The 24,924-nt window shown below is 38.4% G+C and overlaps 1 protein-coding gene across 2 annotated transcripts in view; it reads right to left on the reverse strand.

The window, feature by feature from the left end:
* Positions 1 to 388: 388 nt before the first annotated feature.
* The window catches only part of LOC101174135 (low-density lipoprotein receptor-related protein 8), a 134,717-nt gene continuing 110,181 nt past the window's right edge, over positions 389 to 24,924 (reverse strand). Inside the window, exons 10-18 of one of the 2 annotated variants that reach the window (XM_023964993.1) lie at positions 19,081 to 19,252; positions 17,376 to 17,603; positions 14,230 to 14,348; positions 13,736 to 13,875; positions 8,108 to 8,249; positions 6,854 to 7,006; positions 6,041 to 6,331; positions 4,814 to 4,882; positions 389 to 2,539 (exon numbers count right to left, since the gene is read on the reverse strand). In XM_023964993.1, coding sequence (XP_023820761.1) covers positions 2,217 to 2,539; positions 4,814 to 4,882; positions 6,041 to 6,331; positions 6,854 to 7,006; positions 8,108 to 8,249; positions 13,736 to 13,875; positions 14,230 to 14,348; positions 17,376 to 17,603; positions 19,081 to 19,252 — 1,637 coding nt within the window. In that variant the 3' untranslated portion in view covers positions 389 to 2,216. Of the gene's footprint in view, positions 2,558 to 4,813; positions 4,883 to 6,040; positions 6,332 to 6,853; positions 7,007 to 8,107; positions 8,250 to 13,735; positions 13,876 to 14,229; positions 14,349 to 17,375; positions 17,604 to 19,080; positions 19,253 to 24,924 lie in introns of both variants that reach the window. The other variant, XM_023964992.1, reaches the window with a different exon arrangement.

The following is a 24,924-nucleotide window of genomic DNA, read 5'->3' on the forward strand; positions in this document are numbered from 1 at the left end:
GTTCATACTTTAAAAAGGCCACAAGAACATGTTAAAAACATCAAAAACACAAATTTCATCTGAGTAGGTCCATCAACTTGATAAATAAAATGTTTTACTTTTTGCATTTTAGTCTCGAAACCCATTAACATGACTTTTATGAAAAGACTAAGCACAGCATTAGTTGGTGCTAAAATATAATTAAAGACAAAAAAAACAGCTACATTTATTTGAACCTTTGTGAAAACAACATAAATCTGCTAAATAATTCAATCAGATCCATGATCCAGCTGCATAGTGATCCATGACTACATGCACACATCTGGATCACTGCAGTCATCTGTCAGTAGTATTTTCTTCATGGTTTTGGGAGTGAACATAACCTGCAGAAAGAATCAGACCACAAATAGAGGCGTTTTTCATTGATCTTTATATATCAATATATAGAGATATTTAAAAGTTGTCCATTACAGAAAATGAAAAAGTGGAACCAGTTTGCTTTTCACACGGCTCATCGTTGCATGTAAAGAAGTTAGTTGATCCCTGCTCTGTTCATGAGAGAAAGTCAAAAGTTGAACAAAAAAGGCACATACAACAAAACATATCACTAAGAAATGTAAATGTGTTCTTTTTAAGACAGAGGCCTTGTTTTATGTGTGAAAACAAAGAAAGAGGAGTTGCACACACACAAACAAAAAACTGCACCGCATAAAACAACACAAACCAAACAAATCACTTTGGTGGGCAAATGCCAACTTCTCCCAATCAGGGGAAACAGTGCTTCTCTTTGTACAAATAAATTAATATTCCAACCAACACTTTATCTAAAATCTTATATACAACTTTTCTTTTACATAATTACAGAATACATTATCAAAAACCTTATGAAAACATATTTACAAAATCAAAAAAACCCTCAGAGCTTGGGCGTCACACGCTCTCACGCACGCAGGACACACACCTGTGTTTCCACACATCTTTCCCAGGCAAAGCACAACACAGAAGGCATTCCAAGAGGGCTGTGCAACAAAGAGCATACAAACAGTTCAAATATGGCTGTGGGATGAAAGTTGGCACACGTGCATGCTAACGATCACACGCACGCACGTTTGAGAGTGCATGAAAAGACTTAACCAGCATGGCACGCGCTCGCTTTACAGGACGGGTGGGTCAGAGTTTTTGCTTCTGAAGGTTTTGTAACATGAAGCGTCTTTCTCTGCCACCAGCCGGGACTTTGCAGCACAGCACCATCCGGAGCTGTCAGTGCCGGTCATGGCCACCTCGAGAGCCGGGTGTGTTGTAGGTGTGCACGCCCACGGAGGACCGGGTGCAATCATTAGTGCATGCTGATTATGCTTTAGGGGGGTGCGCGTGTCCTCTGCAGAGTACCGCCAATTTGCGTGCGTGTGTGTTTGCGTGTGTCACAGTCAAAAGCAGGTCATCAAAAGGAAATCATTAACACTCAGTGGCTTCTGTCAGCCACCCGACACGGCAGCTGGTTGACAGCTACAACCTATTGCTTTTCTCAGACAATTTACCATCTAAACAATTCACGATAAAGAAGAAAGAGCCTCTGTGCAAACGCCTCTGTCCGCTCTGCAGAACCTCCGGGGATTCAAACACCAAATAAAAACCAAACTGTGCTCAAATACAACTTGAAATGTCGATGCAGTTACCCGTGAAAGGTTCTGTGATCATCATAAACTAAACTTCCAGAAAGTAGAAATGGTAAATACACAACTCAAGTGAAGACGTGTGATCAATTCTTAATCTGTACAGGTTGTCCCACCGACGCTCGGGCTGTCCCACTTTCACAGCTCTTCCCTCCCTAGCAGCTTCTCCCGGAGCTCCACGGCCGGGCAGGAATAACTCAGCCCAAACTGAACCCATTGAGGACAAAGGGGAATCGTGACACAAAAACATGAAGCACAGCACACGTCTCACTCAGCTGTCATGGAAAAGATCAAAGCATCTGACTCCGAAATCGAACTTAGATGAAAGCCTGGATAGTATCTTAATTAGTTCTCTGCATTCAGTGAAGAGATTGATCTCCAGCTCGGAGCTGGAAAACCGTCTTTGTTTAATCAGAACTGGTGGTTGTCAAATGAAAGTTGGCACAGGACATGGCCGCGTGACTCGGTGACGCGTTGCTTCCACAACCTCCATCCAATTTCCTCGCTTTCCCCGTGTGTTTGCGGGCCTGAGCAGATGTCTCCTCCGGCTGTGGCCTCAGCGGGTCACTTTGCCGTGGACAGCATGGGCTGCTCCGTGTACCAGTGAGTCCCGGGGTCGGGCATGCTGCTTCCAAGTGGCAGGGCGATGAACTGCGGGCAGGTGCCCCCTCCTGTCCCTACGACGCCCATGCTAACTCCTTGCGGGAATGGGTGGTGGTGGACGTGGTGTCCCATGGCGTCAGTCCGCCCGATGTGGATTTCGTCCTCCTCGCCCTCGCCGGTGGTTTTGCGGTAGACTGGGTTGTCAAAGTTCATGCTTTTTGTAGAGTTGCGACGCCAGTTACGCCACACCAGGTAGACTCCGGCGCAGACCAGGCCGAACACCACTGTGGCAACGATAGGAACTGCATGCGTTTAACACACAGTGGCAGGGACATGGGAAGGGGAGCGTTAACAAGGCGCAGCGAGTCCATGGAGTGAAATGAAAGCTCAGAGACGAACGGAACAGGCATGCAGGGACAGTGAGGGCGACGATGTGGGACACTTGTGTTTGGGTGGCTCATTTTTATTTTCAAAGCTGGGACTAACAGAACACACCAAATTCTGACCCAACTGTTATGAAGCCTCAAAGCTTTGGAGGACATTCAGGCTAAAACTCTTTGGGCCACAAAAACCATAGCTGCCTAGTGGCACCAGCCAACAAAAAGAGGCCATTTCAAATGAATGAAAACCAAAAATGACACAAACTGTGGCGGGAAGGTTCAAACTCGTCTGACATAATCTGACCTAACAGGCTGATGTGTCCTCTACACATAAACTAACATTAATGTCTTTACTTGAAAGTAATTTGTGCCTTTGTGTTCCCAGAACCTCCTCGGGTGGAAAACCTACAGCAAGATCATGGATGTCCCTGTTGTGCTCAAGTACTTGTCATTGCGTAATTGCTAAAACGATGAAGTAGGACAAATACCTGCAAGATAACGTCTATGAGAAAGAAAGAAAAAACTATTTGGACATCTCTTTTAGAGATTAGGAAGCTATAGGAAGGTATTTTTATACTATATTAGAGATTAAAAGTGTGTCAGTTAACCTTATATCTTCTAGTATGTTTGACGTATCATAATTTGCCAAACTTGTCATCCCCATTGCAAACTATTTGATACTTGCAAAGATTTCAAACCTTGATTTTAAACATTGGAGATATTTGATCAGATTTTAAGTTTTATCTTCTCTTTGCTCCACACTTTTCAAGCTCTTATGAAAATTAGTACATTTGAGAAGTTTTGGTCTAATTAAGAGACATGATCTAGAAATAAGGAAATTAATTTTAAAATGAATCAAAATCCTTTTACTCTACACAATAGAAAAATGCAAATGTCTTATTGCTAGTGCTTATTTCATTCATGTTTCTATGAGAACTATTTTTAGTTGATGGACACAAAAATATTCAGAAAAGCTAAATGCCATTTGATTTACATTTTCAAGTGCTGAAATTATATTTATTTTCTGAAGGTAATAAGAAGCACTGTATTTTTTAATGTTCAATAAATAATAACAAGTTAGTGGCATTCATTGTCATTTTGTTGGAAACAAAAACTTAAATTTATTTTGTCAGACTAAGTGTTAGTTTTAGATTTTATGAGTTTTTATTAAGATGGACCAACTTGTACTAAGATCCTATTCTAATTTTGTTCATATTTTATTTTAAAATGAGGAATTTTCACTTGTTATTTTAGTTTTTTTTGTAATAAAAAAACTAAAATAACAATAATAAGTAGGTGCGTAAAACTCAGAAAATACAAACAATTTGTTTAGATATGACCAAAAAATACTTATTTTTAGGCTGAATAACATCATATTTAAAGTTTCTCCATCTTACCTTTAGCTTTTTTTTTTAGCTTATTCTTCCTTTGCTAAAATCATTGGATCTAGATTTTGATTTCTTACAAGATTTCTTGTTCAGTAAAAATCCCTTTCTGCATAGACAGATCATTTCTGTTTCTGAAAGAAGAAATTCTCTTCTTTCCTTTATTTAGCTTGTCTCTTTTTGCAGTGACATGAAAAAGGCACAATGATTAATGACATTGACTAGACTATGGCAATGAACTTATCTCGCCTTCCACAGTATGCTGACAGCAGAGAAAAGGTTCGCTGTTGTTGCCAGGTGTAGCCCGACACAACCAGCAGGTGTGAGGGGGGAAATGTTACGGGTCAGGATTGTGAGAGTCCGCTCAGTGATAAGGACCTGTGAATCATGCGACTGCAGTCCTGCTGCAGGAGAGCTTGAGTAGACTCAAGGCTTCTCTGCCCATGAGTGATGCACATTTCCTCCACCATTCACAAGGACCAACTGGGACAGTCTGCAGCTTTCTGGCATTCCGCCGAAAAAATGTTTTCACTTCGACTGAAAGTGACAACCGAGCACGTGCCAGGATTATCTCCTACTCAGTGAAAACCTCAGGAGAAGGCAAGGAGAAGAAATTAGATTAGTGGGGAGGGAAAAAGTCCCAACGTACAGGAAGTTTTGATGCAGAAAAGCTGCAGAATCCCAGTCAGTTTGTGGATGCAGAAACCAGTGCACAATCAGCAGTTTTTTGCACAACCTGCAGGCCTTTGCTTTCAATGAACACATACAAGGGACAACAAATCCGGCGTCTTACCAATGGGAATGACAACTCCGAGCACTGCCACTGTCAGGTTCTCACCCATAAGGAAATGCTCACCTCCAGCTGTGGGGGAGTAAAAAAAAATGAATTAAAGAATTTATTTGGTTGATTTAGTGGAACCAAAAAGAAATGAATAAACACACAACATGTAAATAAATAAAATTCCAATTTTACAAGCACAAATAATTCATTTAGAATTAAAAATTGAACCCTTCATAAAGAAATTAATGAGCACTGATACTAGTTTAATGCCTAAGCAACCCTTTCTGTTAAATTGCTACATTTTCATTTCTTAAAAAAAACTGTTCTGATCTTAAAATTGTAAACTTTACCTGACATTTATGTCTTTTTGTGCCTCTTTAGAACCTGACAGGCTGCACAACTCCCACAAGATCATCTATCTAATGAAGATCTGCCATCAATACGCTCCTAACTAGTATTTCCAGGTTTGACGGCGTGCAGGAACGTTGCTGTCTGACATGAAATGAGGAGTGAAAGGATGGAGCGTGAGTGAGGCAAAGCATCCAGGATATGAAACATGTGAGGAACTGAGTGAGAGATAAGTAGAGCAGAGAGGAGTGGGTGAGATAAAACAGAGAGGCGAGGAGTGGGTGACCATGCGTGTATGGCCGTGAGCATTTTACAAAAAAAAAAAAAAATGCAGTGAGAGGGATGATGGGAAAAAAAGCTGTGTTATTTGCCTGAGTGTGACTTTGACACATTCCCTGACCTCCTGCTCTCCTTCTATACAGGCTCCATTAGGCTTCAGAGTCACATTAGTAGTCATTTGCTTTTACTCGGCACACTTTCACAGTAACGTTTTATGAAGAATAAGGTCATTTTCAAGGTGATGAGATCCTATCCATCCTTGTATCCCAGTCAGTTGATGAGAGCTTGTTTGAATTTCACTTTAATGTCATCATTTCAAATGGGGTGAGGTGGTCGTCTAGAATATAAGTGGCGGATGAAACGTACTTGTCAGGAGATGTGGAGGATCAACTTAAAGAGGTGCTATATGAGAGGAATGGTGATGAAACTTTGATTTTTATTGGCTCTGTTTCTTGCACAGCAACCTGTCCAGAGTGTAATCCACCTTTGCCAACAGTAACTGGGTTAGGCTCCACCAGTCCAGTGAGACCATTGGTTTAGAAGATAGATGACTGTTGTTTTTTGGATTCTGGATCTGTTCTTATGGATTATGACTCTTCCCGGGTCACTTACAGTGTTGGGAGATGCTGCTGTCCCCTGCAGGCGTGGTGGAAATCACCATGGCGGTTGCTGTGGAGTGAGAGCCCAACGCCTTTGACTCCTGTGAGGACACAGGCTTGAGGGAGCTGAGGGCTGTGAGAGGCTCAGGGGAAGCAGAGGGAGCAGTGGTCAAATAGGGGATTGCATCTGCCTGAGAGACTCCCTGTGAGGGTGGAGGAAAGCCTTCCGGCGCGGTGAATCCACTGTCGGGTGAGACTGCAGAGGGAGGTGGTGGAGTCTGTGTCCCATCCTCACGCTCGGCTCCTATACAAATGGATACTTTTAATCTCTCAACAGAAATCCAAGGTTCATTAGCTGCCCTCTTACCCAGAAAAGATAAATAGATTAATAAATATTTTCCTTTTCCACCAACAGACTTTTGAGAGCCAAGCAAGAATTCTGCCATGTAGTTAAGTTTAAAGGATTAGAATACAGTATAAGAGGTAAAATAATTTAAAAAATTAATCCATATATTGTTTTCTGTCAAAAGAAAGAAAAACAGGAATTACTGTCTAAAATGAGTGAATCTATTTATGATGAAAGGATCAAAACAAGCCCTATTGGATTTTTCTTCACCGTCTGAGATGTTTTACTTCAAACCTAATCAATACACAGCAAGGTTTTCCCAGTACAGCACATCTACCCAAAAAAAAGTTTTTTCCACAGGATTGATTTTTATCTCTGTATCTTTTTACTTTCTACATTTTCCCAACAAACATCATTTGCTTAATGAAACCCCAAAACATCTTTAAAAAAGACTTTCGGTCTGTAAGTTGCAGCGCTCACCTGGCACGCAGCCCCTCATGTCGGGCCCCAGGTCCTGACCGTCCGGGCAGGCGCAGGTATATTTGGGCGAGTGCTCAGTGATCTGTGGGGCCTTCAGGCACAGGTACTCACAACCTCCATTTGCCACACTGCCCAGGTTACAGCTGTCAGGGCCTGGAAATAGAGACAGCAAAGAATGATTTTTTTGGTCAATATCCATTAAAAACCACAAAAGACCTGTAATACAGAAGCAAAAGTCATGCCTCCATACCCCCACCCCGCAGGGAGCAACTAGAAAGTCAAAAAACAAACAACTGAACATTTAATTTACATGAAAGGTTAATTTTCTGTGAATATTTCCAACACAGAACAGTTTTTAAGGCCTAAACATAGCATAATAAAAATGTGTATTCTTATTTAACAAAGCTAAAGCCTTTGTCACATCCACCTGTACAGGGTTGCACACGTGTTCCCGTAGGATGCCTGTTGGGTGCACTCACAAAATACACTCTGATCGTCCTATTTTCTCATTTTCTAAGTAAGTCAGCACGCAAAGAAATCACACTTGTCACAGCACTAACAGGCTCCTTGCACAGTAGATAGGATTTGGGAGGGGGGTATAAAAAAAAGAAAAATCATTACGACACACCTGCGTCTCACCTACTTTACCCCTTACTTATCTTTAAGTGTTAGGTGTTTGCTACAACCTGTCATCCTGTTTTTCACCCGCAGACAGTCCATAACCACCAATAATAGCTGTTGTGACTGAGGTTCAAAGCAGCAGGCAATCTCCATTGATATCAAGAGGCAGTTAACACTGAAACATTCCATGGCCACTATCTGGAGCTGGATGTGAAAAACCAAGGAGGTGTGCGGTGAGAGCAGAGGCAGGGTAGCAGCCCTGTGGCAGAGTCTTAGAATCTTTGGTCAGCTGGTAGAGCTAGTTGAGTCTTCTAAATACCTGGGATTAGAATTCGCCAGTGTTAGTCAGTCATTCGCCAGTCATTCAAGAATCACATTACTCCATTTACAAGGTGGCTCATAGGGACGTTACAGCACAGAAACCAGTTGTTTTAACTTGTTGAATCAATGTCACTTTCAACATCACTTCCTGGTACAACTTTCTCCTAAATGAATCTTAAGTTGCAGTGCACGTCAAACCTCAAGGGGGCCTATGCAACCTGGCTTACTGAAAGGAAACCCTGCCTTGGATCGAGATTAAACAAACGCAATCACTCTGTGACTTGTAATACATAATGATGAAGACACACACACCTTGCAGCTGTCGGAGCTGGTGGAAGACGGCAATGTCATGAGGGTCATTGAGGTTTTCAGCCAGAGCCTGGATGTCTTGGCCGGTTAGCCTGTTGGCCATGAAGACTGCTGCCCTGTCTCTGTCCGTCCAGTAGATCCGATCCTGTAAAAAAACAACAACATCGGGTCTCACTCAGGCAAAAATTGGGCTTGAACGTCATTGCTCTGTTTGCGACATCTCAGTGGTTAGCACCCAAACCAAGACTTTTCTTTGAGATACATCAGTATAAATTTTGAATTTGAATTGCCACAACAAGCCACAAACAAACGTGCGTAGTTTAATGGTTTTCTCTGTGGCCTTGTGATGGACAGGTGATCCATCTGAACCCCACTCTGCCTACCGCCCAGTGACAGCTGATAAAATTCAGCCTCCCTGCAACCCTGAACCATGATGTGGCATTAGTATGATGGTGCATTATAATGCTTTCATATGCTCCAAGTATTCCAGCATCAGCGGTTGGTTGCTCAAATGATGCTTGAGGCTGTAATATTTCAGCAATTTGTTTAATGCAGACATCGGGCTCCCTTGAGGATTTGCCAAAAAGATTTGCATGTTTCCTCCAACTGGAAAACATCTCTTCAGTAAGCAGAACTGTTTGACATTAATTGTTCACAAATGAGTGTGGAGACTGAGAAAAAAGATCAGGAGTTAATACTGTTTAACTCAGTTTAGTAAATTATGAAAAAAAAGACATTTCTCAAGGAATAATAAGTTCTGATGCAATACTGGAATGCATTGTGTTTCAATGCAAATTTTTTATAAAAATTACATTTTGCAATGTGTATCTTATGAACTGAGGTTTTACCCAAACTGTGAAAATAAAGCCTTGATTTGCGCAACCACATTGATCAGAATTAAACCGGCCCAGCTCTGTCACTCACAAATCTGGCAATCAGATGGAACAGAGTAACAAAGATGTTCGGTGCCATCAGTCACAAATGACTTTCCTGTCAACCTCAAACCGCCCTAATCATTAATAAAGAGCAAATGTCTTTGAAAAAATTGGACCTACAGACCCTAAGTGTAGAGAAGACTTCTAATTTGATATGTATTTATAGATAGGCACATAAAATTAAAACCGCGAGCAGCGTAGTAAGACCCGCAGGTGGCACCTGCTGCCCCCCCCCCCCACCCCCCTGATGCCCTGGCCAGAGCAGCACGTGACAAATTGATGAAAAAATCCCTTATCAAAACGAAGGCTTTTCTGTAGGTTTTATCTCCATAGCAACATGTCTATGTCAATTTTAGAAGTATCTGCCAAATTAAACCTTTGAATTTCCTTGGTAACAAAGGTTTTTTGCCAACCACGCCCACATTTCTTATATAGTCATACTGTATTTTGCCTCAAGGTGAACAAAACAAAATGTTGTATTTTGTTTTGTTCACCTTGAGGCAAGGTGTCCTAAACTCTAACAATATTCCAGTAATAAATGTGCATGCAAAAGGGGAAACAACAACACTACCGCAGTTCAAAGTCTAAAAATTCTGATTCCAGTATTTTTCCCAAGGATCTTTGAAGAGTTAGGAGGAGAGAGATCAAAAATCTCTATGAGGAGTTTAAATTTGTAGCTGGAGTTTAAAGATGCTTTTTTTTTACGTTCAAGATGGCAGTCTCTTTGCAAGGTCAAAGGTCAACAAAACTTTAATTGTAGTTGTACATTTAGGCTTGTGACATGTATTTGCATTTCATTATCACCGGGTACTAGGTGTATACAGTGATCCCTTGCTATAACGCGGTTTACTTTTCACGGTTTCGCTACTTCACGGATTTGCATCATGCATTATGTTCTGCATTCTGATTGGCTAAAAAGTCACTCAGCTTCTTCTCTACCTGTGCGTCAATAACGTTGCAGTTTAATATGTACACGTAGGTAAAACAGCTTGCCAAATTTACAGCACGTTCGTGCAAATTCTCTTGCATTTTCGAGTTTCTCTAAAACCAATAGAAAAAAGAGCGACAACAACTGGCTATCACTATGTTCTTCTCCCGAACAAACACAGCTGCACTGCGGGCTTCAAAAGAAGAAAACATTGCAGAGCGGAGTCAGGATGCAGCGGCTCAGTCTGTAGAGCAGTGAAATACACCTGAGTCACTATTTGTCCCACTGTACTTCGTATTTTTTTCATAATTGTTTTTTAAATTTTCTCCCGTTTAATCCAATTACTCGGGTCGCGGTGGGCGGGGCTAATCTCCGCGATTTGAAGCCTTCTGTTCACATCGATGATTAAAATTAATATTTGACAGTACAGTACACAGTTATTTGTTGAAAAAAACGTTTCTAAAGTACTTTTATTTGTGAAAAAAATGTTTGAGCCTGTAAAATGGTTTGTTCTTTCTTTTCAATGTATAATAGAGTATTTAATTGTATAATAATTGAAAAAAAATAGAGGATTCTACTTCACGGATTTTGCCTATCACAGGTTCTTTTTGGAACGTACCCCCGCGAAAAAAAAGGGTTTACTGTATAGAGTTTGATAAGTTTTTGAATATTTGGCGGAGACAAAACATTTTTTCAAAGGCAAGTGGAAAAGAGTGGCGTAAACATGGTTTTTGCGGGGCAATAACTAAATAAAACAAGCTTAAATTAATTTCATTCGAATATGCTGCTTTATTTAAAGGTGTGTATTTTGCTTTAACACAGAGTTGCTCCTTCTGGATGTTTGTGACTCAAACTGTGTCATCAGCATATATTTTATCATCTACTTCCTGAAAAACAGGGCAGTCTTAGATGCAGTTAAAGATTAAAAAGCAGCAGGCCCAGCACAGATCCTTGGGGAACAACTGTTGTGGACTCAAAGCAAATGGATTACACATCTTTGATGTCCACACACTGTTTTCACTGTAGACTGAGCCCACTCCTACCTCTGATGTGTTTAATTGGTGCTTGAATGAGAAAAACTAAAATTTTCTAAACCAATTAAAGAAATAAATGTAGAAAAGTGTGTTATATGGTCCATAGAAGTACAAAAGCACTCTATAAAAATACAATTTAAGTGAGTACAAAAGAAGTACTAGAACAATTTGTACCTTTAATAAAGGAATACAAAAGCATTAAAATAAAGACACAGACAACCTGTCTGTGAGGAAACAATTACGAGAGGCATTAAACAAGTAACTTCTAAAAACTCCCCCATTCAACTGCCACATTCTTTACAGAAGCTTCAGATGCTGCCTGACAGCAAACCAGACAATCATTGTGGCGCTGTGGATTATTACAACTAAGTGATCCCATTAGAGGCCAGGCAGAACATTATGGCTGTCAAGGTTGTCCATTACTTTAATGACATTGGAGGAGCCACAGGGGTGCGTGGTGTTTAAAACTCAATAGCCAATTTCAACAGTATCAAAATAAAACACGATGAAGATGAAGAGCATAATCTGAGCTTTAGGTCAAAACTCCTCTCGTCTGAAACATAACACCTGCTTTGTGTAAGCGGCAGCAACAACATGTTTTTATGTGGGGATTTAATTAAAAAATGAAGAATATCAAAGGCCTTTAATTGTCTGAATTAAAAAAAAAACACAAAAAAGTTAGAAACAAAGCAAAAGACAGGAGCTGACATTATATCATTTTAAAGTTAAAATTAACTTTAAAATCTCACCCGGTAATGCTGATTTTTAGTCTTTAATGTGACTTGGCCTAGGATGTGAATTCATGACCAGTCTCATGACCTTCCAGTCTGGTCACAGCCACAAGGGCACTGAGCTTATTTTACAAAGATAAAACTTTAGGCTAAGATAAATATTTGCTTAAAATCAATGACAAAAACTTGCAGAAAAAGAGGGATGCAATAATTTAGAATTAAAATGTATTTGATAAATATCTTTTACCTTTATTGAGTTTGTTGTATATTCATAAATGTTTTTCTTACAAATAATAATAATAATAATAATAACCGATTGGCTGCTGCTAAAAAATACTGTTGTTGTTTAGAAATAAGAACTGTGTAATTCAATTTAGCATTACATTCAATAGTAGATGTACAATTTCTCTGCATTTAAATAGAGTTTTTCAAAAACAGACCATAGAACACTGACATACACTTCTAAAAAAGGGATGCTAGAGTTGGAACAGTTCAGTTTTTCATTTTAAATGTCATGTAATCTTCAGGTTTTCTTTTGGCTCCCTGATTAAAACATAAAATATGAGTGCTTTTTGTATGTTAATAAAAATTAAACCAAAAAAGGTTGCAACAAAAACTTTCCTACTGTTTCCTTTTGCACACAAAATGTTTAGAACTGTAACTAAAATCTGAGTGGCCAAGTGTAATAACAGGTTCAGTTTTTTATTGTAGTGGAGTAGTTTGACTCTATAACCTAAAACAAGATGAAATAAGAAGCAAAATCTAGGTGTTAAATGGTCAACTTTACTCATTTCCCATGAACACTACAGTATTTCCTGCCTTTTCTTTAACACATTGTTCGTATGTAAACCCAGACATTTAAAGCCTAAACAAGACCTTAAAGACTATGGGGATCTTTACTTTAATGCCAAAACCTAATTTGTAATAATACTTTTTCTCACTCAAACCTTAAAATATTCAAATTTTTGTGTTTTTTACTCACACCAATAAAACGTTACTCTTATGTATGACAACACCAGAGAGGAGCATTCTGTCAGAGAGAAAAAAAATTTGGTGCCCTGCTGTGTTCAAAGAAAATCCATGAATTCTTGATCTTCATCACTTTATTTTTCTAATTTTATCTTGATTTCATAACTCATTTTCACAACTTCTTAAAATTGAAGCACTTTAAGTGAAACAATTGCCTTGCTGGAAATTTCAAAGTGACTTAGAATCCTAAAGTTGTTCAAAGTAAAGCCTATAATCAGAGTTTTTATTGCAATTTTTATTAAATTCATAGCTTTTTGTTATTATTTTCTAAAAGAAATTCTATAACTCGAGAGGGTGGTACAGAAGTCTTATGTAATTCTCAGGATGTTTCTTTACAAATCCAGAAGTAAACAGCAAATTAAACAATTATATTATGCTATCTAATCAGTAAATGTTTTAGCACAAACAAAATACAGCTGAATTGCCATTTTGTTTGGGTAAAGACTTGAAGAGGAAGTGAACGTTTTGTTATTTTCTTTGTTTGATTTTATTTGAGCACAGATTCAGCAGACTCCTGAATGAAATCCAGTGTCTGGCTTCAATAAGATTAGTTTCTCTTGGGAGGAGAGCCACAGACGTATAAAACTCTTGCAGGATTTTAAACCAGCAGCCACAGGAACACATGGCAGATTCAGCAAGCAACATTTTGCCAACACAGAAAAGCAAAGAGTTCCAGTTTGAGGCTCTGAAGCACAGACCATGACACACACAGGGAAGATGAAGATGGCTTCTTTATGGCACAGCGGATTGAGTTGAGCAAACACGCAAGAGAGATTCCAGACACCCCTCAAATAAACTGGTATGTAATAGTGATTTCATTCTGACTCTTTCTACAAAAGCTTTTCATAGAACTGAAGAGATGACATGTCAGGGGGGTTTGAATGATTTCATGAACGGCTGCTCACAGTTTGAGATTCGTTTCTAACTGTTACATCACAAAGCATGGAAGCAGATCGATGCAGCTGCGCACGAACCTCAAAAACAGCCAGAGAGTAGGGATGTCCCAGCGTGTCTGCTGAGGAGAGGTGCGTTCGGCGGTGAGCGCCGTTGAGGTCCACGCTGGCAATGAGGTGCAGCTTAGAATCCACCCAGTACAGACGCCTGTTGGCCAAATCTGAGGAGAGGACACATGCACATGGAAACGGGATTTCTCCAAGCTGGGCGGAAATCAATCAGCTTGGTAACAAATCCCTTGAGGTGATATTGATTTTCTTCTTGAAATGTCAGATTCTCAAAATTGCACAGGTTTTGCTGAGGGAATTAAGAAAGGCGTTATCATTCCAAAGTAACAGTGCCATGATTGACTTGTTTTTGATGATTCCTTTAGATTTTAACCAGGTTTACCCTAATTTGGTGGTTAATACATTAGTGGTACATGAGGGCAGCCTTTTTACACACATCTGTTAAATACAGCAGTGTTTTAAAAAATAACGAAAGAAGTACAGAAAAGCAACTGATCTCTTCATACCAAGAGTGATGCCATTGGGCCATTCGATGTTTTCGGACACCAGCACCTGTCGGTCCACTCCATTCATACCGGCCTTCTCTATCTTGGCCCGTGTGCCCCAGTCTGACCAATACATGAATCTGGAAGTAGATAGAATGAGCTCACACAAAGGTTTTGCTTTGAGAATTCTTTACTTTTGATTTATTGTGGATTTTTGTGCTGTAGCCACCAGTTTCAGGATTTGCATCCCTTCAACTAAAATGCTTATCGGGTACTTCTACTTTTATAAATATCATGTTAATTCTGTATAGAAAGGAGAACTTGTAGATCAATCATGTTCTCAAAGATGCAAGATCAAACCATTGACTGTATATGAGAACTGGACTGAGTGAGTGCAACGTCACCCATAGGAAATTGCTCACTTCTTCTGGGTCCAACCAAATACAGTCAATCAGTTGCCATTTTTTCGCAAAACAGACATGCCATGTTGGAACCAGACATCATGAGTAAGCAGTAATTGGTCAGTCTGAGTCAATATTTCTATGGCAACCAATCTACCCAATCAGATGTGAGTTTATTGGAAAACTTCACCCTTCTACTTATTCACTTATACACGGAAGACACTGTCAGTTGTTTCAAATGTTTGACGTGAGACCACATACTGTCATTGAGGCACCTGATTGGTCCGTTTATGACTTGAATAACTAATACTACAGCAAAAAAAAATAAAAAATAGGATTAGCAAGAATTTGTTACAAAAAGTTGGCAGATCAAGAATGGTTATTCTGACAAATAGAATGACTAAGTAATAGCTGTTTATTTCTTAATAGACATCTATGGGATTTCGGCTTTTTTGAGCCAGCAGGTACTTCCTGTTAGGAACACGAGGGGAGGACGGGTCACTCAGTCCAGTTCTCGTATACAATCAATGGATCAAACACAGTAAAGTTTCTTTTTTTCAAATTTTAAGAACACAAAAATGTTTATCATTCCCTGGTCAAGTGTCTGCACGTCAAAAAATATCATGTATTTACATTTTTGTTTACACGGCTCAAAGATGAGATTATATTGCAAACAAAGTGCCCTCAGAAAGAGTGGTAATTGTAGACTAGTAACACCTACCCTCCCACAGGCCACAGAGAAACATTCACATCACAATCCCTGCTCAACTTCCATTGATGCATATTTATTGAGCGACTATCGCATCAAAGAAATTCATTTTTTCAAAAGCATTAGCTTCCACATACAAGCTAATGCTAATACAATATAACAGTAAGTAATCCAAGTAATCTGTTCTATATCTAAACTATCCAACTGTAAGTGCCTTGCAAAACCATTTTACAGAAATTCAACCAAAAAACACCACAGCATTAATAGTGATAGGAAACATACTTTCACTGATTTAAAAAAATTATAATTTACTGAAACTGAATCGATCTTTATTCAGAAAATAATTTGTTAATACATTTTCTTGCAAGCCACTCATAATTTTAGTAATGATGGGTTCATTGTTGTTCAGTTGTAGTTTGTGAAAACAGTATTTACAACCAAAGACCGTTCAATAGAGGAAATTTGATCAAAAATTGTATTTAAAGAAAAATGTGTTTCATATCAGATATGGGCAGGTTGGTGTCTGCTTTTGAGAATGCGTTTGGATGTATGAGGGAAGGAAAAACAACACCTCTGAAAATTCTAAATCCAACCATATAGTTCTATGGTTGAACAAGTTAACCATCTTGTACATGAGGCTCTGGCTCACCAGAGAGGAGAATTCTGCCAGAGAGAAATAAGATTTGGGACCCTGCTGAGTTAAAAGAAAATCCATAAATTCTTAATTTTCATTACTTTACTTTTCTAATTGTATCTTGATTTCATAACTCATTTTCACAACTTCTCAAAATTGAAGCACTTTAAGTGAAACAATTGTCTTGCTGGAAATTTCAAAGTGACTTAGAATCCTAAAGTTTTTCATAATAACAGTTAAGACAATATTTATCAAGTTCGTATCTTTTTGTTATTATTTTCTTTAAGGAAATGTCTATTACTCTATTACTCGAGAGGGTGGTACAGAAGTCTTTTGTTATTCTCAGGATGTTCCTTCACAAATACAGAAGTAAACAGCAAATTAAACAATTATATTATGCTACCTAATCACAATGAGGAAAACAAGCGGAAAATGACTGCAGAGGCACGATTTGTAGATTGAGCTTCATTGTGTGGTGCATGTGTTTGTGGCTTAATTTAGGCTTCCTGTCATTTGTGCACCTATCATAAAAACAATAAGGCTGCGGCAGCTCAAGCTGGCACCATTTCACAGAATTTCACTGAGCCTCCCAGATTAGCAGCGATCATCTAGGACAGAATTTCTTAAAACATTGAGTCATGATGCAAAAAAAATGGGTCACAAGTGTTTTTACTGTGAATCCTCACAAACATATGGTGCGTTTTTCATTAGATGTGGTTCCAAAAAAGAAACAAAGATTATGTGGATCCAATTTTTGGGTTGCAGGCTGAACTCTACTTATAATCATGGCTATCGTCGTTGAGATCTCACTGTGAGGGGAAAAAAAAACAAAACAATGAGCTCTGCTTTTCCTTTAATGCTGATATAATCTCACTTAGTATCTAAATTCCTTGCTTTGTGGGAGCAATCAGATGGAAATTAGTAGGGGTCATTAAAGCTTTTAGGTAGCTAACTGATCCAAAGAGATCTTTACTGATAATAAGGAACAATTATACTAATAAACCTTTAGAGGACCCATGAATGCCCCACCCATGTATAGACAATAAAAACCACAGACTATTGAGCCAATGGCGGTTGCTATAATGTGGTCATTTAAATTGAAAGCTAACATCAAAAAAGGACCCCATTTAAATCAGCTTTTCTTATGCAGGGAAAATACACGAGTCAGAAATGTGTAACTTTAATCCACTGGACATTAGTGTAACCGAAAAACATCCAAAATGTGGCCTGTGGTATATTCCACATATTTTTATTTTTAAGAAAAAATGGGTCAGGGTTCCAATGGGGTAAGTTATCTACCAGTGACACTATTTTTTTAAATCCCCACACTGTTGCTTTCATGCTCGACTCAAACAGGCAATTCCACGTACTTTTATTTTTAAGACAAAAAAGACAAAAAAGTTGCAGTCTTGTGGCTCCTTACCCGTGGTGGGGATCTACTGCAATGGCCCGCGGCTCGCTGAGGTCAGAGTTGATAAGGACGCGCCTCTTGGTGCCGTCCACCGACACCACAGAGATGGATTTGTCCCCAGAGTCTGTCCAGTACAGGTTGTGTTGAAGCCAGTCTAGAGCTAAACCCACAGGGGTCTGCAGAGAGGAATCAACCAGCGGCACCTGCTGGGACGGGTCGTTGGCCTCGTGGATGAACGCACTGTGAAAGCATGATAAAAATGTAAATTTAAAATTTAAAAACATTTAAAAACATTTAAAATGAAAAACAAGGGTAGTCTGTTAAAGGGGTGCTAGGATGAGGCTTAAAAACTGAAGAAAAAAAGTCAATTTTTACATATTGAGGACATGTTATTAGTGGCAAAGTAAACACAAAGGTTTAAAAAGCTGCTCTTCCTGTTTAAATCCCCACTATTGGTACAAACACTCGACAGCATCCCATTAGCTTGGACGCATCCAATGCTGCCTTTGTATCCATGGTTCAATAAACCATACAAAGGAATATCATGAAGGCATACAAACCAACAGATTAGGTGATTAATTGTGATGACAGCTAATATCTGTTGGCCATTGTCCTTTAAAAAGGAATCCCAGAACAGTGCAGAGTGTGGCTCCAATGGGGAGTAAAGCCTTGGGCTACAAGCTAAGCAGGTTCATCAGACGGTTAGTGTCCTTCTTCAGAGGATCACTGATCAGAGTGGACAAGGCCTCACTCAGTACCCCCATCCCTCCTCCTCCTCCTTCTCCCTGCTGATTTGAACCCAGCAGAGGTGTGAGGAGAGGGTAAGACAGCTGTTCCCCACCGCAACAGGGATTTCTATTTCAATCTCCCTGGAGACTTCTTCATCTCAACATTCATTTTTATAAAGGGAGCAAAGTCCTCTAATTAGAAAAGTCTCTGGGGAGTAAGCCATAGCTGGGATACAAAAGAAGAACTGATATCCAAACTATTCTCAGCACAATAAAATACAGGAAAATCCCATTGGAGTGCATCAATACTGAATTTTTTTAATCTTTCTTCAGATGAAGGGTGAACCATTACAACTCAAAGGCAGATCTGTAAAAATAATTTAATGGTAAAAAAAATGTAAATAATAGAATAAAGCTGTTTAGGTTGCAACCCCTTTGATTCAAAAATAAATAAAGTAGGCTATAAAATTTTAGTTATAAAACCATAACTCATACATGAGAGTGTCTTAAAAGTTTAGTTATTAAAGTATGACTGTATTTAAAGACCCGTTTCATTTAAAATTGTTTTTGGTGTGTTTAACATGTTCTTTTAAGATTTTTCTAATGATGTAGGACAAATATATGAAGAAAATTAAGCTTATAATTGCATTTTTGAGTATTTATTAGTTTTGATCATTGAGAATTAGGAGCAGAAGAAAAAATGCTGTTTAAAAAAAGGGGTCTTGTGGAAAGTGTAGAAATTACAATAGGCGGAGCAAAGCTATGTCCTAGAAAACGACACGTTTTTGATTTAAAAGAACACAATAGATTAAAAGAACACAATAGATCAAAAGATGATCAGAATAGGTCTTTAAACTAAATTACATTTGTGGGCAAGAAGCTATTCATAGATAAATGTTCTAAAGTTAAATTTTTTTTTCATGTGCGGTAGAGGTAAAGCATGCATGGGAACATAGGAATGCTGGTTTTTCGGAAATACATTTGTCTACCTGTAAATTTTGCGGTGAAACCGATCACACCAGAAAACACGGTTGTTGGCCACGTCCAGGTCCAAAGCCACGGCGTTCCTCTGTGCAGACACCACCTGACTATAATCCCTCTTCACCAAGTCGATGCGCCGGATCTCATGCCGGTTAGTGAATAGTAAGTAAGGGCTTTTCCCTGCAGGAAAGAAAGCAATCTTAGGATGAAAGAAATAACCCAAAAGAAGCATGAAAAGAATTCTGATTCAAAAACATATCCTTCTCAAAGTCTTAATCCTGTATCTGAGGGCTCATAAAAAATTTGACTTAAACCCTTCCTGAAATATTTAGGCATACTAAATCTTCTATTACTTTAAAAAGAAAGAAAATCTGAAAGTTCATTGGAACTTTCAGATTAGCGCTGGCAATCAGATTGTGTAACTGCCCTGAATCTTGTAAAATGGTTTTAAACTCCATTTAAATTATGAACATTAACTGTTTCCTTCATGTTAATCTGCTGCCACAGAGTCTCCAGAACTATCAGAATATTGTTGTGCATTACTTTTTAAAAAAGACTGTGGTCTGTAACTTTTGGAGCAACTAATGAATAGCTTAACATGCACAGCCCATCCCAAAATTAACAGTACATTTTAGGGATAACTTGTATTTATGTGTTGCTCCACCTGGATTATTCCTGTTTACATGTTTTCGAGTGCATACTGTAACTAATGACCTGCTGTGCACCAACTATTTGACTATCAAACCACCTTTTACATGAGGCAGAATGGACACTGTGAGCCAAAAACATTATCCTCAACACTCATTTCTTACTTCAACCTGAATTTGTGCCTAAATGTTTAATAAAAAGCCATTATTTGTGGAGGAACAGAGAAGGTAGTTCAAAAAACCTCCTCAGGAAAATGAGTACAAGCGTGGGATAGCTGGGTTTCCACTAATGCAGAGCAGAATTAGCTTTGACAGTTTGGTAGAGGGCAAAGGAAAGGACTCGAGATGGTATCTTTTATTAAAAAACTGCTCACATGCACACTGTGCCATTAGTATAATTAAACTGAGGCAGCAAGGGCAGTGTTTCAAAGTAATTTAACCTTTTTCCAATGAGATCAATTTCTTAAGAAAGAATGTCTGGACATAAAAAATGTAAAAAAAAAAAAAAACTAGAACTAGTCAACTTAGAATTCATGCTCTACAGAAAAATAAGATTTTAAAATGCTCTACAGATCAAAACTTGTCTTCTTGTAATTATCACGTCAATATCAACTTCTGCAAAGATCCTGCTTGAATGATATGCCTTCATTAGAATGGGTGACTGGTTGGTGTATTGATCACTGTATCTGCATGCATCATTACATTGCATGCTGGTTAATGCCTTCTCCTTGCAAATGCAGATAAGAAGTGTTTTGCATTCTGCTGCACTTATTTAGAGGCTGTTTCAAAGCTACTTAAGCAAAACAGCATTGCATTTTAAAAAACAAAGCAAAATTGCAGTTGAACCTACAGAATTGTGTCCAGAGCATGCATGCTTTCCCTCTACTGCACATCTGGAAAAATTGAGGTCCCTGCATCCATCTGGAATACAGAGTAATTATATTTTCCTTTTCTTCCTGATTTTATCAACAAAAAACACACCACCTCTGCCAGCTCTATTTATAATTTCCACAGCCATGCAGGCAGCTTTGAGGCTGTGCTTTGAGCCAGACACTAATATGGGTTTGCTCACATGCTAACGTATGCTAATTAGCATTGAAAGCTATGCACAGCTGTGTCTAATTATTTAAATCTTCCCTGATGATCTCATAATTGGACAAAAATTGTGATTTTCTACAGTGAGGAGGACAAGCTGACACTCTTTTCTGGCATGTGTTTCTGAATGTTCAGTTGTTTATAATGTTTTCAGATGAACAACATATGAACCCTTTTACCCACTTTATAGATAAAACAATTCAAAATATTTGTATTTCATACACCTTTCAGTGGTTTTAAAAATCATTTATGGTGAAAATACTATGCAGAATGAAGAATTCAATGTAAAAATATTCATGTACATATATAATAAGAAAGAAAATGTTCATTGATTATTAAATAAAATATAAACAACGAAATGTGCATGTTGAAGTCTCATAAACATTATGGTGCCAGGTAGGTAATGGTAACTTTAAGGCCTTGATGGTCAGATTTTAAACTACTTTATAAATTCCAGCAGGAAAATTGCCTAAAACAATCAACCATTAGCAGGTTGGTACTTGCTAAGTGTTTTTCAGGTCGTTGCTCTGGAGCGTCAAGCTGTACGCTTAAGCAGTATATAGTGCAAAAGACATTGGCATTGATCCACAGTCCAAGTTCTTTAGGTTAGCCTTCACCACAATTTCATCTGCTCTTTCCCATTCTCGTTTACTTTTTATATTTTCTTGCAATTGCTTTTTCATATTTTACTCTGTTTATCATCCTCGAAGGTTTTGAAAGACACTTTCAAATAAAAAGGAATTAGTTTCATTCTTCAGTAAGAAAAAGTATCAAAATATTTATTGCAGTCTTAAAATGTATGTATGGGACGTGTGATTAGTTGGTCACAATAATAATAAGTTTAAATGCAGGTCAATAATGTGAAATTGTGGAATAATCTATACCTAAAAGTCTATACCTAAAATAAGTTAAAAGGATTTGAACCAATTTAGACCGAAGAGTTGTACACAGTTCAATCGAGACTTTTTAAATAAACTTCAATGTTGCAAATTTGACCGCGTTAGTATAGAAACTTTCAAAAACAGAACCAACAATGTAGGTTAGGATAGGTTAAAGTTTAGACTTCAGCTACTATATTTTATGCACGTCTCAAAATGTCAATGAAAGACAATTGTTCGATTCCTTGTGGATTTATTTCTGTAAAAAAAATAGATACAGACGAAAACAAACCCTCCACATTTAAAAGACCTGATCTACTGTATTTTATACACGTCAGGAAGTTGTTTAACTTGCAGATGGCCCCATGAGATAACAGTATATCCATTTATCTAAGTGGATGCTTAAATGTCAGGCATTATGTATGAGTGTTACAAACAAGTCCGTCATCTGTGAGTTTAGAGTAGTTCCCCTTAACTTAAGTCCTTTATGCCTGGTTCATTTTTCACAACGATCAGACCTCACATCAATCGTATGCCGTCCCTACTGAAATCTCAAAATGCTGAGTGGCGTTTATACTTTTCAAGGCTGATTGTCTCCAGCGTTTCAGTGGTTTGGCACTGTTGGTTTCAACATGGACGACATGTTTCTCATACATTTGATGTGTCGGCAAATGCACCGGTACATCATGAGGCAGAGAAGGAAGTTATATGTTTTTCTACTGAACAGATGCAGGTAATACATATGTGTATTTTACATACTTTACAAGTTGACCAAGTGCACATCAGGTACTTTCGTATGTCAGTTGACAGGTTTGATAATCTTCTTTACAGGGTAGGAGCACGTATTACCTATACTGGGACACACCGTATGCCCGTCACTCCTGCGGAACAACTTTAGCATCTTAATTTAAGTTTTCATCATCTCCACTATTAAAAAGACACTTTCCTGGATCAAGGTTACTCCAGTCAAATAATGTGATTTGCAAGCAATTGTACTGTGGGTGATGCAGATGATGTCATCCGCTTGTGTTACGTTTCACAGCGTCTGGGGCGATTCCCTTCCAATAATTCGGTGAGCAATGTGACCCGAGCGATTACAAATCACTATAGTGTAAACCGGGCGGCCATGGTGCAGAGGTAAAGCAGTCAACCTCTAATTGGAAGATTGGAGGTTCGGTTTCCATCTTGCCCACCCATGTGTCAAAGTGCCCTTGGGCAAGACACTCTACCCCACATTGCTCCTGGTGCAGCAGAGTTTGTAAATGTGTCTGTGAATGGGACAGTCACTGTAAACCGCTTTTGGCTTTCTAAGAAGGTAACAAAGTGCTATATAAGTATACGCCATTTACCATTATGGTATGCCATGAGCTCAGCAGCAAGACTCGACTTTCTCCAGAGGCATAAGTCTGTCGTCAACTACTGGTTTACTTTTGCCAGTTTTCCATTTAGCGTTTTGTATGATAACCTTGTTGCAGCATCAAACTTCTGCATATTCTCTGTTGTTTTTTTCTGTCACTGCCCGTTTAAAAACTCTGAACGCAACATCAAAACCAAATCTTCCCAGAACCTGTTCATTACTCCGACAAATGGTCTGGAAGGGAAATTGCTCCAGCAAACAGCAGAGGTGCATCTGTCGCTGCCACTCCGTCTCTGACACGCCGCTCCTTTTTTTGGCTCGTATAAACTGATAGCAAGCTTGCAGAGATTCAACGCACAGAAAAATACATCAGGGCTGACAGAGGCACAGCAGCGGGCTAAACACACACATATGGTGTGCACAAACACGTCAAGGCTCAGCTTTGATATGAGCACAGTTTAATTGAGGGAAATTAAGTTGGAGCGTTTGACAGCCACAGGGAAAAAGGAAAAAAAAAATCAACACAATTCATTGACTCACTGTTTACTGCCTACATGATTCAAATTTAAAGAGGAAATGAAGTGTAAACTTTTAAAATTAGTCTGCATGTGTAATCCTCTTGATTACAGCTTTCAGTCATAGTTGAAAGCAAATGAACATCAACACGACTTCTCAGCTGCTTTCCTTGTTTTTAAATGATTATTTCTGTTACCAGGCCTAATAAGAGCTCGATCAAACTGATGTAATTAGTCTCCTTGACACAGACAGGTACCATGAAGAGGAGCTTTACCTAATGATAAGTGAGCTACGTGGCTAAACACGTCCATTTGTCCTTCAGAAAATTACTTAAAATGATCGGTGGATATGAGACAGAAGACTGATTTAGTTTGAGGGAATAGATAAGCCATTTTCTGTTGTCCATTTTGTGTTGTTAGTAGCTTTTTAAATACAAGCAGCTGCAAAAAAAAGATTACAAAATATTTGAAATAAGAAGCGAAAGAGGGCTTGATTAGGCTGCATGAACAAAGAGTAATTTAGTTCACAGTGAAAGTAATGATAGGAATGCAAGCCTTTGTTATCAACAGTGCAACACATTTTTTTGTTCAGATTTAGTGAAAGCAAAGTGTTACTGGTCCATAAAAGAAATTTAATAATTTAATATAAGATCAGCATTTATGAGTGTCAAAATGGAAAAAATGATAATTTCTATATCTTGGATCACATGTTTACAACCCTTATTTGAAGTTCTACCCCCTGTGCACAGAATTCTTTTTAATCTTAATACTTTATATATATATATATATATATATATATATATATATATATATATATATATATATATATATATATATATATATATATATATATATATATGAATATATTACAAGTCCCTTGATACTCCGAAAGTGATTGCCAAATTCCTCGTCTATTTTTTTTTTAGCATATGACCTAAATATTTACAAGATGTTTGATTTTTCCTTTTTCTTTTGCCCATGTCCAAGCTTTTAGTGATTTATTTATGTCATCCAAAACTAAACTAGAATTTCCTGTCCAACAACAAATGCATACAAATATAATTAATATAAAGTTTAGCCTCAAATACAAAAGGGGTTTATCTGAATACACACCTCGTGTGTCTGAAGAGCTTTTACCCCACTATTGTCACAGTAAAATCTGCCCAACACTAGGGCTGCACGATATGAGCAAAATTTGCGATGTGCGATATTAGTGATCAATATTGCGATAACGATATAATTTGCGGTATATAAACAAATAGCAAAACAACCAAAAACATCATTACCATCTCATTGCAACAGTTTAAAAAAATGATACTCCAAATGACCCTCGTTGATGTAGGAGGCAAACATCTAACAT

The sequence above is a fragment of the Oryzias latipes genome, chromosome 17 (genome assembly GCF_002234675.1).
Source record: "Oryzias latipes chromosome 17, ASM223467v1".
Classification (NCBI taxonomy): Eukaryota; Metazoa; Chordata; class Actinopteri; order Beloniformes; family Adrianichthyidae; genus Oryzias; species Oryzias latipes.